Source organism: Galeopterus variegatus, unplaced genomic scaffold (genome assembly GCF_000696425.1).
Source record: "Galeopterus variegatus unplaced genomic scaffold, G_variegatus-3.0.2 Scaffold852, whole genome shotgun sequence".
Classification (NCBI taxonomy): Eukaryota; Metazoa; Chordata; class Mammalia; order Dermoptera; family Cynocephalidae; genus Galeopterus; species Galeopterus variegatus.
In genome coordinates this window covers 422,505-435,993 of record NW_007726963.1, presented here as the reverse complement: position 1 = coordinate 435,993, position 13,489 = coordinate 422,505, and the positions used below count along the sequence as shown (strand labels likewise).

Below are 13,489 nucleotides of genomic sequence, written 5' to 3'. Positions count from 1 at the left end.
GAAAGTTCTGGAGATGGATGGTGGTGATGGTTGCACAGCAATGTCGATGTACTTCATGCTATTGAACTGTGCGCTTAAAAATGGTGAAGATGATAGGTTTTATGTTACGTATATTTTACCACTATAAAAAAAAGCCTGAGACCCACAGAGATAAGTTTAGTTCAGGGGACCCTGTGGCACGTAAGCCACATCAGGAGATGCGCAGGGTGGGATCTCCAGGGAGAGTGAGATGTGCACCCAGAAGGAAGCCACCCAGCCTCTTGGTGACAGCAACTAGAAAGCCTGATGAGAAGGCGAGGCTGGGCATCTACAGCAGGACTCATCATGGTCCATTTTATGTTCAATCTTGGGGAAACTGAGGCAACTCAGCCAGCATCCTAAGGTCAATCACAGGCTTTTCTGTTTAGGGGTGTGGCACACTCAGGGGCTCCTGGAGTGTCATGACAGTGTGCCTTTGGATATACCAACTCCTGGCTTTCCGTGTCTGTGTCCCCCATTCAGTGGCAGGGCTGATTTCCACCTTCTGAATGCCATCAATGTGGCTACTGGGGGGACTCTATTTCCCCTTTCTAATTGTTGGGCTCCAATCTGCTACAGGAATGACAACAAAGATCTTTTATGGAGTGCTCACTCTGGGCCAGGCGCTGTTATACACTTCATTTGTCTTATGCCACTTAATCAGCCTAACAAATCAATGAGGAAAATGCTATCATCCTCCTTTACTAGAGGAGAAAACAGAGGCTCTTGAGATAATCAGGAAGGATAGGTAGGCGGAACAAGCTAAGGGGATGATATTCCAGGCCATGTGGCCAACATAAGCAAAGTTCTAGAGAGAAAACGGCGGTGGGGGGTTGAGAAAAACTAGGTGGATCAGTTCATTAGAGTTTAAGAGGTGGTATGGCTTGAATGTGTCCCCCAAATTTCATGTGTTGGAAAATTAATATCCAAATGTATATGTTGAAGGGGGAAGGGGAAGGCAATTAGGACTAGATCAGGTCATCAGGGTGGGGGTCTCCATGGTGGGATTAGTAGCTTTATAAGGAGGCGTGGACAGACCTGAGCTGGCACACCTGCTCTGTCTTGCTATATGGCACCTCCCACCATGGGATGACGCAGCAGGAAAGCCCTCGCCAGATGCTGGCGCCATGCTCTTGGACTTCCCAGCCTCCAGAACCGTGAGCTGCATAAACCTTTATTCTTCACAAATTACCCAGTCTGTGGTATTCAGTAATAGCTATAGAAAACAGACTAAGACAAGAGGCATGGAAGGTGAGAGGAATAATAGCTACGGGTGGAGTCAGATCATGAGAGGCCACGAGAGCAACAACATCTAAGAAATCCAGGCTCTTCTACAAGATGAAAACATTGATGGGTTTTGAGCAGAGGAGAAAACACAATCAAGGCTGTGCTGTGTAGAAATTATCACCACACCAGGGTATCCAAAGGTCAAACGTGAGGGAGAGATGAGAAGGAAAATGGTTATGGGATTTGCCTCCCACCTTCTCTCTCTCTCCGCCCCCCATGTATAAAAACAATAGAAAAGCAATGCTTAAATCTATGAGTGTAAAATGGTCCCAAACCAGTCACTAAGAGGAGGTGAGCATTGTATCCAGAGGTGGGGCGTTCCCCAATGGCAGCTGAGTTATTTGCATCTTTTCTCCACGGTGTGCAAGGCGAGGCTGGGTGGCAAACCCACTCACTCACCTTCGAGGTCAGACACGCCACAGAAACACACAGATGGGACCAAGGTACTTCTCTGCTTGGAAACCAGATCCCACCCATGAGAAGATAAAAGCAAAATTTCATTTGAACCTAGACAGCCAAGACCGTCACCTTCAGTCCTTCGGATTTTGTGGAATTAAAATGGCCACAAAATCTTCCCCAGCCCATAAGTTCTTGGCTTTATTATAGCAAAGAGGGGACAGTTTTAAGGCTGTTAAGAATTAACAGCTGTCACTGACACTACTTTGACGCCGCATTACACAGATGAGCAGATACAATCGCAGACAACAATGCACCTCTACAGGCAACATACAGAGATCACTGTCACTGTGAATCCCAGTATAGCCCCAGCCAATGGCAAGTGACCTCCCTGGGCCATTGGAAATCAGGAAGCTAATCTGCTCCAACCTGAGCTAAGCAGGACACACCAGTCCTGCATGCATTTTATTCTTTAGGATTCTCCAAAGTTAATATCTCAGGGTATGTAAGACTCACAGATACATTCTAATGGGTTGACACTTTGGGTTCATCCTAGCATTTCAAACTGGAAGTCCCTTTAGTTCTGCTTTATTACTAGTCCTCTATCATTAGCATTGGCTGTGAAAAGCACACTACAGGTCTCTCCTTTTGGCCTCTGCAAATAGGTAGGTTTCTACATATGGGGCCACATGTACAAACAATAGACAGCAGGAAACCCATGATCCACGAGCAAAAAGACTGATAATCTTTTCCACCAAGCTGAATTTTCCTGAGTTTATGGCAACAGCTGAGGCCAGCCCTCTTGTTATTATTCTTCGTTTCAGTTGAGTTGAAAACTGTCAACTAAAATAGGCCACATTCGCTGTAGGCCCTTGTCCTCTGTAGGATGAATAGTGTTGTCTTAGAATGATAATTAATAAGAAGGAACATCTGGGTATGGCAATGACTCACTTTTTCTAAATGCTTCATATTCATGAAGGAAAAAATTATTCACCAGCCAATGCAGTCTCCAGGGTACAAGGTCTCGAGGGCCCCCTTCCTCCTCCATATGTGGCCTCTTGGCTCCATGACCAATCAACCAAGTAATAGTTACTAACTATCCTTTCCTGAATGCTGTGGAAGACGCAGGCAAGTATTATATGCAGGACCCAACTTCTAAAATTTGGAAGATAAGTCACAACACAAGTAAGAAAAAGCATAACTATTAAGGGAGTCTGTAATAGTGTCAGACGGTAAGTCAGCAGACAAGAAACTTTCAGAATCCAGCAGAAGGCAAGACCGCTTTTAGCTGGAATGGTCCAAGGGAAGCTTCTCAGAAGACACAGAATTCACCTCACAACAGACATATGAAGCTAGAACCAGCAACCCAAAGAGACAGCCAGGGTAGGAGCCAGTCTGGGGGGATGTGGGAGAGTCTGATGGCTATGGATCCCAGTTCAAAGTGTTCTGTGGGCAGTGGGGGTGAGTCTGGCCCTCGACACACAGAGCTGGAGGCACCTGCACAGAGATGGTGGTGAAATCCTACAGGTCAATTCGGAGGTCATCAACAAAGAAAGGACAGAGCTGAACCTCAAGGCCTGCTCTTGCCTAAGAAGTAGAAGAATGAATTCTCCCCCTGCATTCCTCAGGTTCAGTCTCTCCCTCCACTAGTTCAGCAACACCCTTCTGCAACCCTCCCCAGGACTCTAAAAGGCAAGAACTAGGTCTTCATCCTTTTCCCTCTTAACTAGCCCAGTGCCCAACACTCAGGAGCTACATGGGGAATGAATCAATGTGAGTTCTGAGAATCGGTCACAGAAAACAATCAGGGAGGGAATTACCAGAAGAAAGAAGCAGTTAACAGTGTCCAAATGTTCACGGAGTACAGAGAGGGTGTGTCCCTATCTATCTTGGAAAGAAAATTCTGGAAGAGAGATGGGCGTGGAAACTATCGCAGGCACACAAGGAGCTAGTGTGCACGAGGACGCAAAGGGAAGCAAGGTATTAAGATGAGATGACCTTATAAAAGGAAGCGAGAAGGTGGGCAGGACCGCAGGTAGCAGCTGGTTTCAGGCTAGGGCTGCAGGTAGTAGTTGGCTCCAGGCCAGGGGTGTACAGGACACAAGGCTCCTGTTAGGTGACCGGTGGCCAGTGTCTCAAATGTGCTGTGGAAGGATCCAAGGCCCCTTATAAAGTTTCTATGTGTCATGTACCATAAAAAGTTCCCAATATCAAGCACACATATCAGAAATGGTGCCAAGTTTAAAAGGCCTCCTAACAGCCCGGACTCTAAGGGGTCCCCCAGCTCGGCGTCTCCCAGGCTCGTCATTCACATTCCACTGTCATAACGTGCCCCATCCCTGTGTATCCGCTACACTATTACTTAATATTTTTTTTGAGCTGACATATCCAACTTCACATCAGCCTGGCCCTAAGCAATAATATCTATGAAGTCATGGATTTCATTTGGTTGTGTTTTTTTGTTTGTTTTTTTATTACATACTAAAATAAATATAACTTAAAAACTGTCATCTCACCATGATCTAAAAGTACCTTAAGGATTCTTAGTTGTAAACCTGGCGCACTTTGAGAAACACTGTCTCAGGCTATGCACAGAAGCGCCATGCCACATCCACAAAATGGTTTTGGAGGTTCTTTTTTTAATCCCAGAAAACCAAACTTGAATTCTTCACCAGCCACATACCCACAACGGCAGGAATGTGGTGCTTGGCACGTGTGTCTGAATCACCACTGGGAGGTTAGGGGGACAGTTAAGGGAGATGCAGAGGGCTCCTATGGTAAGGGGCATCGGACAGTCGCCCAGGGACACCTCTGTCAACTTCCGACTAAACTGGCAGTAAGAGAAAGAAAAAGAAGAAAAGATAAAACTCACCTAAACTTCAAAAAAGATAAAAATGAGGGACCGGAGGAAAAAACCTCGAGAATCATTAAGCCAGTGGAGCCAATGGAGCAAATCTCACAAAACAGAGACCAGGTGGAAAAGGGGAAACAGTGCTTCACGCCTTCAGTCTTCACCACTCTCTGCCTCTAATTTGAGATGCAAGATTGTATGGACCTGAACACTTGAGCAGCCAGCTCCATGGGTGCAGATGCCATCTGAGCACTGTCCCTCCCTTCTCAGTATCCATCCAGACACAGCAGTTCCCAGGAAACGAGTAGGGCGGGAAGTGCAGGGGGCTTGGGAGGGGTGTTCACCATTCTGAGAGGTATGGATCCCACAGGACAAGCCTGGACAATGCCCTGAGGTCTGATCCCATGAGGTCCAAGCTTCACAGGGCACGGTCACAGTTTTGTCCATTGCTGTGGGTGTTCAATAAACATTTGTTGAATGAGGGAATATACTGAGCTGCAAATGAGCTTCTGTCTGAAAAGACTAATCCAAGGCATACATATCTAGCCGGTTGTGCTAATATGTCACATATGAAAGAAATAGGAAAGTTCCCTTGGACATGCAAGTAGAGATACCACCTGCAGGCATTGACAGATAAGAAGTAGGGATATAAATGCATCTGTGAGTCATTTCTTGCTCAGTGTAGACAAAACTCCCAACTCAGAAATCCAGCAAACTGTGGGCTTTCTAGTGGACTTTCCAGCTCAGGGGTGAAGCTTGGTGCTGTCATGTTTCATCTGCATGTGTTCCCATCCAGCCGAGAACCAGGATGTGTGTTCCTCCCACACCGTCGTTCAAGGCCAGCGTGGATGAAACCTCAGGCCATGTGTGGGGAGCACGCATATCTGATGTGCCTTTTCTGTCTAGGCACATGCCAACAATGGGCGACTATTCCAGTTTTGGGGACTGTGCTGGGAGAATCGACAAACAAAAAGTCTTTGTTTTCTGCCTCCACCAAAGCAATGCTGTGCTATGTAAAGCACCACAGTGGCCATTTTCTTTGCCAAGGAACTTAAGTAATGATTTTCTGCGTGTTTAAAACTCATATTGAATGAACCAAGTCTTTTTGTTTTGTTTTGTTTTTCTTAAGTCAGGAAAGACTAATATGCTTTCATCAAAACCCTCTATATATATATCATCCTCCAAGGGCCGTTCCTGCTTTAGAGTCTGCAAGATGATCTCAACTATGGAAAATAAGGCTCTCTCCACCCCAAACAAAGTACTAGGGAAAGACACAAAAATGTTAACAAAGGTTATCTTTGTATTGTAGGATTCCTCTGGCTGTTTTAATTATATTTATTTTACCACATTAAAGTTTTTTCTTTATTTAAAAAATTTTTTAAATAAAAAATTTTATTTTAAAAATTAAAATCAGGACCTCCTCCCCCCCCAAAATCAGCACATACAATTGTAAATATACCATACAATAATGCTAATAAAATCCCCCATGACATATCCCAGACCTTCCATGGATACCAAAATCCACGAATGCTCATGTCCACGATATAAAATGGCATAGTATTTGCATATATCCTATGCACGTCCTCCCTATACTTGAAGTCCTCTCTAGATTACTGATAATACCTTATAAAATGTATATGTTATGTAAATAGTTGTTATACTGTATTGTTTACGGAATAACAAGAAAAAACAGTTTATACATCTTCAGTACAGACAATTTTTTTTTTTTCCGAATATTGTCTGTCAATCCACAGTTGGTTGAACCCACAGATGTGGAACCCACAGATACAGAGGGTCGACTGTGTTATCTTTTTTTTCTTTTTTCCTCTTTTGTGGCTGATGGGTAACTGCACTATCTTTCAAATGGCAGGGAGACTTGGGGGCTTTATCTTTAAGAAAACAAAGACAAAATGAGTGACAGTAAAGAACTTTCTCAACCAATGCAAGGATGACACAAAAATTAGGGATGACAGGGACTTTAGAGATCACTTGATCCCATCTCACCATTTTACAGATGGGGAAACTGAGGCCCAGAGACAGGGACTAGACACCAAGTCTCCCCAGTCCCCACAGAGTCCCCTCCTTCTCGGCCTTTGGCTGCCCTAAACCTTGATGCAGATGTCACCACCATGGCTGGAGGACTAGCTCGTGGTCAGATGGCACAGCAGAAGCCAAAGCCCCACTTGGGAGCACTCCTGACACTGCTCTGTGAAAGGTGACCCTCTCCATGGAGCCCAGCTCTCTGCTTGATGCGAGCCACTTCCCATCTGTTGGCAGCCAGTGAGCCCCCGTGAAGGGACAGAGCCTGGGAGGAAACATCTGTGTGCACAAGAGAAGTGAAGTCATAAACCCACTTGATTTTCCCTTTTGACAAATCCTCTTCTGCCTATTTTATCCCCCACTCATTGAGAGGCGATGCTCCATTCAAACAAAGGGGCCTGGAAGATTCCAAAGGCTTCTAGAAACCACAACCTCCATTATGCTACAGAGATTCCCAAAACAAGGTGTGCACAACTGCCCTGGGGTGAGGGTGGGGATAAGAATAGAAGACATATGCCCCGCAAACCACACGGTGACCACAGACCCCATCTGCTGGCTCCCAAGCCCAGCTTCCAACCTCCTGCCAGGTGTACAGGCAGTTCAAACCTAGGTTTTCCACGGCCCCCAGCCTTATAACCTTGGACAAGTCACTTCGTTCTATGATCCTCATCTTTTTTCTTTTCCACATACAAAAATGGGAATACACCTATTTCACGGAATTTTTATAACAATTAAATGAGGGCAGAAACTATAGTAGATATGTATTAGCTTTGCCCTCACCTTCCCATCCTCGTTAAGTCACTGAACAGCCTCTGAGGAAAACCATCAGCTCAGGTCACCAATGCTGAGTCACCCACGTTGTATGGGCTTTCCCCACAACTGGGCTAAACTCTCCAGAATGACACCTAGCAACCCTTCTGACGTAGACCAAGTTGATCAAAGGAGCAGGGGGAAGGGCATGTGAATGACAAGCCTAGAACGGAGAGAACCATCACTGGGACCAGTAAAACCATGGGGCTGAGAACACCCAAGTCCACCGGGGCTACCACCGTGCTTGAAAGGTGGCAGCTGAAAGGAAAGGACACCAGGAAACAAACAGCCCTTGACCAAGAGCTGCAAACCAACCAACGCCAGGCCCTGGCAACCTTCCCCAAGTGGCCTGCTACGACTTCATTTGAATCTCTTGCCCTGGGCAAGGATAGCCAAGACAGAACCCCTCCTCCTTACTTCAAGCTCCTAAAAATGAGACAGATTGGATAAAAGAGAGAGAAAAAAGATTAGGTTTCCCTTTTTCCCCCACTATGGGATGTCCTCAAAGTCAATTCCACTGCCTGTATTTCACCAGCAGATCTTATCTTTTTGTTGTTCTTAGTGGCTAAAGTGCTGTCTATTGTGGGACAGTAACTTGACAGAGACTAGCTGATTTGACCCTTACAAAAACCTTGGGAGGAAAGCATTTATTTTCATTTTGTAATCGGGCTAGCATGAACCCAGTGTCCTGCCGCCAAGGCTAGAGTCAGTTCCTCCTCCCCCAGGCTGTCCCTGAATCCCGCCATCCTACCTGAGGCTCCTCCGCAATGTCTAGGAATCCTCTATCCAAAGGCAAATACTCCAGGAAGGAAGTTACAGTCGAAGCCACAATCAGCCAAGCCCCTAGTTATCAATTTGACCCAGTAGAAAGTACCAGCTGATTGTCAGCGGGGACCCTCGTTAACTGGTGGGAGAGGTCCCAGGGGGCAGAAACAGGTGGCTAAGAGTGTGGGAGGAAGCATTTCCACAGCAAAGAGCCCTGACTGGCGCCCATGGGGTGAAATGACACCCTATGAGGATGTCAAAGGAGCACCACATGCTGATCAGCTGTGCACGGTTTTGGTCTTAAGCTGGCAGAGCTAGGAGTTCCCGCAGACAGCCCCCATCCGCCAGTGCAGAGCCAGAAGCGGGGCAGCTGCTCTCACGCTCTCCTCGCCACGCCCAGTCCCCATGAAGCCACTTTCATCTGTGCTGCATTCTGGAAACCTGGGTTCAACTCTCCAGCTCAGAAGAGGACCCCCCTTTGCTCCCTCTAGTGGACCAGGCTCCTCGTTCCGGGCTGTCTCCTGGGAAATGCGGCCCCCACTCCAGCCACCGACCCCTCCCATGTGTGCTGTCCTCACTGTCACAGCTGCCCTCATTGGTGTGGCCTATTATGAGCGGCATCTTCCCCTACTCATCTGAGCTCCCCGAGGACAAGAAGAGCGTTCTGCTCAAATCTGTCCCCAGACACAGAAATACCTGTTGAATAGATGGAGTTCTTCTCAGTCTCCACGTTGGGTTTGTTGACCCACCTAGAACGTGAGTGGTCTTTTACTTTCCTGGGGTCAGCCGGGCACGAAGCGGGAGGGTAAAGGAAGAGAAGGAGACGGGAAGGTAGAGACACAAGCGCTGCCCAGATGTTTATTTTCACGCAAGGCACGTCCTGAGATACCTAAATACCATCAGAGGCCACAAATCACAAATGAATGAAACGGGCCAGGGGGAAAGGTCATCGATGGCTCAGCTGAGGTCTGGGAAACAAGCTTCTCAAGGACCTAGGACTCCCCAACAGAGTATATTTGGAAAAGACTTACTTTCTTGGCTCATGTAGGCTGTTCACTAAAGTGTTAAAACTTTTAGCCACAGAGAAAGCTGGAGAAGGCCACATGATCATCTAGAATACAGTAATCTGAGTTACCAACACTAGACATGAAATGTATGTGATTGGCTCTTGCCTACATGTTTTTAAAGAACTAGTGTAATATTTTCACCTAAGGACTCCCAATGCCTGAATGCCTGGACACGCCTGATAAGCCTGAGCAGCCAACCTGGTCACTCTCAATGTGATTTCAGTTCCCCAGCCTTGTCTGCTAGGCTTACACACTGCTGGTCCCCTGGGATGGCAGCCCAGTGGCCACCTCTCCAGGACAGCAGAAGGCACAGGCTCATTCGTCATGCTGCATCCATGGGACCCACAGTTGGAAGTGCTGAATCGTTGGTGGCTAGACAAAGAGGGACTGGGAGTTACTGAGATTTCACAGGCTGGAAGGACACCTCCAGCCCTGTCAGCATGCACAGAACCCTGCCCGGACGGGCACGGGAGTGAGACCCTTACTCCTTCTCTTTAGCTAGGGCTCCTCGCTGCTCTTCCTCTCTGGGTTTTAAAAGGATGGAATGTGACAGTAATGGATGCTGGCCTCCTATCCACACTCTGAGCATCCCATGGGTCAGAACCCTCCAAGGGTCTGAATCAGCAGGTCTGGGTGGTGCCCAGCAATGCGCATTTCTAACAAGCTCCCACGTGATGAGAAAGTGGTCAATGGCTGCAGGTTAAGGCACCACTCTTTGAGAACGGTTTTCTTCATTTCGAGGAGAAAACAAACAAAAAGAGTGTGTTCTAAATCTATTTCTGGACCTAGAAAATTAATTTTTAAGAGACCGATAAATTCACTTTCAGAAAAAAAAAAGGACTCTCTTCTTTTTTTTTTTTTTTTTGGAAATCATGGACCTCTTACTTTCCTCCTTTTCATAGACATGGGTACAAGAAATAATATTTCACATTTCCCCTAACCATAAGAAAAGATCCTGAATGAAATGAATGATAGCAACTGTTTCACTACGAATTGGCCTCAGGGTTGGTGAGCAGCAGAGATGGGTGGGGACTGCAGCAAACTGGAAAACCTGCCACTCATCATCAGCACATTGTTGCCATGCAGGACGGCAGGCTCAGTGTTGCCAGCGCTTCTCTTTTTTTGAAAGAGAAGCTGGAAATCTGAATGTCAAGTGTGAAATCTAATGATTTTAAGATGTTGGCAACTGAAGCAAAATTTTGTAAATGAAACTCCACGGGCAAAAACATAAACAGAACAACAACCAACAAAACTCGAAGTTCTGTATTTGATTTTGCCCACTGGACATCATGGTACAACCTCTGATTTTAGCTGTTGGGATCTGCATAAACAGTCATTTAAGAGGGGGTTCCCTAGTTCTACAGAATTGAGTATCACTACCCTAGACTAGGTATCCATTAGCACATCTGCCCCCTACCATCCATCCTTCTAGCAGGGACCTCTTCCTACCAATACCTGGTGGGTGCAGATGGATGCCAGTTTCCCGGGTATCAGTGCATACTTTCCAAGGGCTGCAAATGTGCTGCAATCCTGCCCCAGAATTGTGCTCCCTGATCCTGGGCCTAACCTTCCTTGGAAAGGAAGCACTAGGTTTCTGGGGCAGAAAGGACTCTGGGAAGTCTGTCCTACTCAGTCTCTGGAAACAGTGGTACCCCATCCACTGGTGAGAAGGTTCGGAAGGGGAAGAGGTGTGGGAAGAAGCCAAAACAGGTTAAGGTATGAGGTAGGCACCACTAGCAGGGGAGGGAGACAGAGAAAGTGGTCGATGGCAAAGCCACACATCCATTGAGTGGGCTGAAAGAAGAGCAGTGATTCGGGAAGAGTGGAGAAAGTGAGTCAGGCACAGTGACAGACACAGGTCCTGAAGGTGAGATGACACAGTAATCATGGTGAGCAGAGAGACTTCCATGGACCAGAAAGCCCCAGCAGCTGGAAGTCAGCACCCTGGGAATGTAGGGCCTGGGAAGGAGGGTTGGATATGTGCCTCATGGGAGCTATAAGGAATGCAAATCTGCAGGGCTCAGGGGCATGGGAGCTTGTGTTGTGGGGCCACTGGAGAGAGTGCAGTGATGCCATCACTGCAAGAATCACAGGTGTCCTTCTCACTCTGCTGTCCTCTGACACACCTCAGGCCCTACGAGAAGAGACGGCCACCTCTCGCTCCCAGACCTCCCGCTTCCCAACTGGCCTGGCTGTTCCTGTCTGTCCTGCACCACGTCAGCGGCTCAAGATGAGGCTGCATCCTCACTCTCCCCCACTGCAGAGACATCCCTTCCCTGTCCAGGTTTGCCAGGTTTTCCTGGGAAAGGAAATCCATAGCCACGTCAAGGAGATGGTCCTGGCTCATCTGGCTACCACTCGAGGTCAACAGTTTCCAAACTTATTTTTGAAAGTCTGACTCACAGGAAAAAGCACATTTGACTTCAAAACCCAATATCCCACACAGCACAAGTTGCATGTGACAATGCTCGTGCTTACCACATGCCATGTACTCTGGTATTTCCCATTGGTTTTTGCACGGGTTGACACTGATTACATGTGCGCTTACTCTTAACCCACAGTTCAGCAAACACCGCTTTACCTAGTCCCAGTCCCTTTCTTAGAATCCCCTTTTTGAACTCCATCTCAATCAGAAATTCCTAGAAAGGATGCCCCCTCATCACACTTTCTGTGACCCGCCCAGGTAGAAGTGAATTTTCCCAATTCTGAATCTCCCAGCCTCCACGGGCCACATACCACTCATGGGCACATAGATCATAATCAAACAAATTCTCTCTTTCCAAGAACAGTGTCCAAGTCTTTGGATCCAACACATTTCAAATATTTGCCGAATGTTTGATGTTGAAGCAGAGGAAACCTGAGTGTGATCTTCTGACAACAATAAAATTATAGTGCATTTCGCACCAAGAAACCTAATCTTCAGAGAACTCCTTTGGTTTGGCCAATGTCCTCTGATGCTGGTGCCACCCTCTCCCAGCTGCAGAACAGAGCTATGGCCTGACATTCATGATGCCTTGTGGTTTGCAAACCAGTCTGTGCTCAGGTGCATCATGCCCCCATCGCAGTCCTCAATAGGTTCACACTGGCCATGACACTGACTCACCAAAATGCTGGGGGAAGATACCCAGCACACCCCCATGCGTGGGGGGAAAAATCGAGCCTCAGAAAAGTTGACAAAATTGTCACACAGGTAGAAAGTGGCTGAACGCACACAAATCCAAGTTTTCTAGATTTGAACTTTCATGCTCTTTCCAGAAGTCTAACTGGCTTCTGGATCGCATTATATAACCCGGTGTTCCTTGCATGCCCCCAGCTTGCAACACCAGAAAGGAATCCCCCCGAGTGTGCCACCCTTTCCGCAGCTCCTTTAACTGATGTGTACACCCACACACTGCCCTTATGACAGAAGCCCACAAACATGGCACACGAGTGAGTCAGAGATCAGCATGGACCTGGTTTCTTATCCCTTTCTCCCTGACTGCCTGTGTGACATTTAGCAGAGCTTGTCACCTCTCTGGACTTCTCCCTTATCTACAGAGCCTGAGGGAGCTGAACCTGCAGATTCCCCCAGAGCCCTTTCCAGGCTTCTCCTGAGAACATTTCCACACCATTTGGAGCCATTTGGTTCCTCCAAGGACTGGCCACATTGGGGATTAAGAAATTGCCCAGTTGGCAGAACCAAACTGTTGCCCAGCAAGAGGCTGTCCAAGGAAGGCTTCTCCTCCTGCAGGACTGGCCGGCCACCTTGCACTCAACCTGCTCCAGTTTGCTTCAAGCATCTGCACCAAAGATAAGCAGCAGTGTCCTGAGTTCCAGCTCACCTTAGCCCTGCAACCCGTCCTCATGCAAATCTGACACGCAGGTCATTTTCTGCCACCGTCTCCACATCCGCTGCTTCCCCGTTGGCATCGGCTAATTCACTGTGCAAAGCAGCATTTATATATAGAAAGTTGCAGCCACGCAGGTTAGCATTAAAATAGAGACTTGACGTTGCCATGGCAACCAAACAAATGATATTCAAAATGAAAGAGAAGTATTCTGCAATCAGAAAAGCATGTCCACAGTCTTCCAGGGCAGCTGGGCCCCTTCCCCCTGAGGGTGGGTGGGACGGCCTCCAGAGAAGTGCCTGGTTTTCGTGAACCTCCTCCTCCCCGTGAAGTCACCCGCTCTGGTTTCAGCTGTGGTCACCACTCCCTGCACACACTCCCTCCTAGAGTCAACTCCTGTTTGCAGTGGACCCACGCCAAGACACTGA

General features: G+C 47.4%; 1 protein-coding gene across 1 annotated transcript in view; it reads right to left on the bottom strand.

The window, feature by feature from the left end:
• Nucleotides 1-13,138, bottom strand: part of LOC103590663 (growth arrest-specific protein 7-like) — a gene marked incomplete at its 3' end in the record, with an annotated part of 80,835 nt that extends 67,697 nt beyond the window's left edge. Inside the window, exon 1 of the mRNA XM_008572954.1 lies at nucleotides 13,056-13,138. Within this exon, the coding sequence (XP_008571176.1) occupies nucleotides 13,056-13,079 (24 nt within the window). The remainder of the gene's footprint in view (nucleotides 1-13,055) is intronic.
• Between the last annotated feature and the right edge of the window lie 351 nt (nucleotides 13,139-13,489).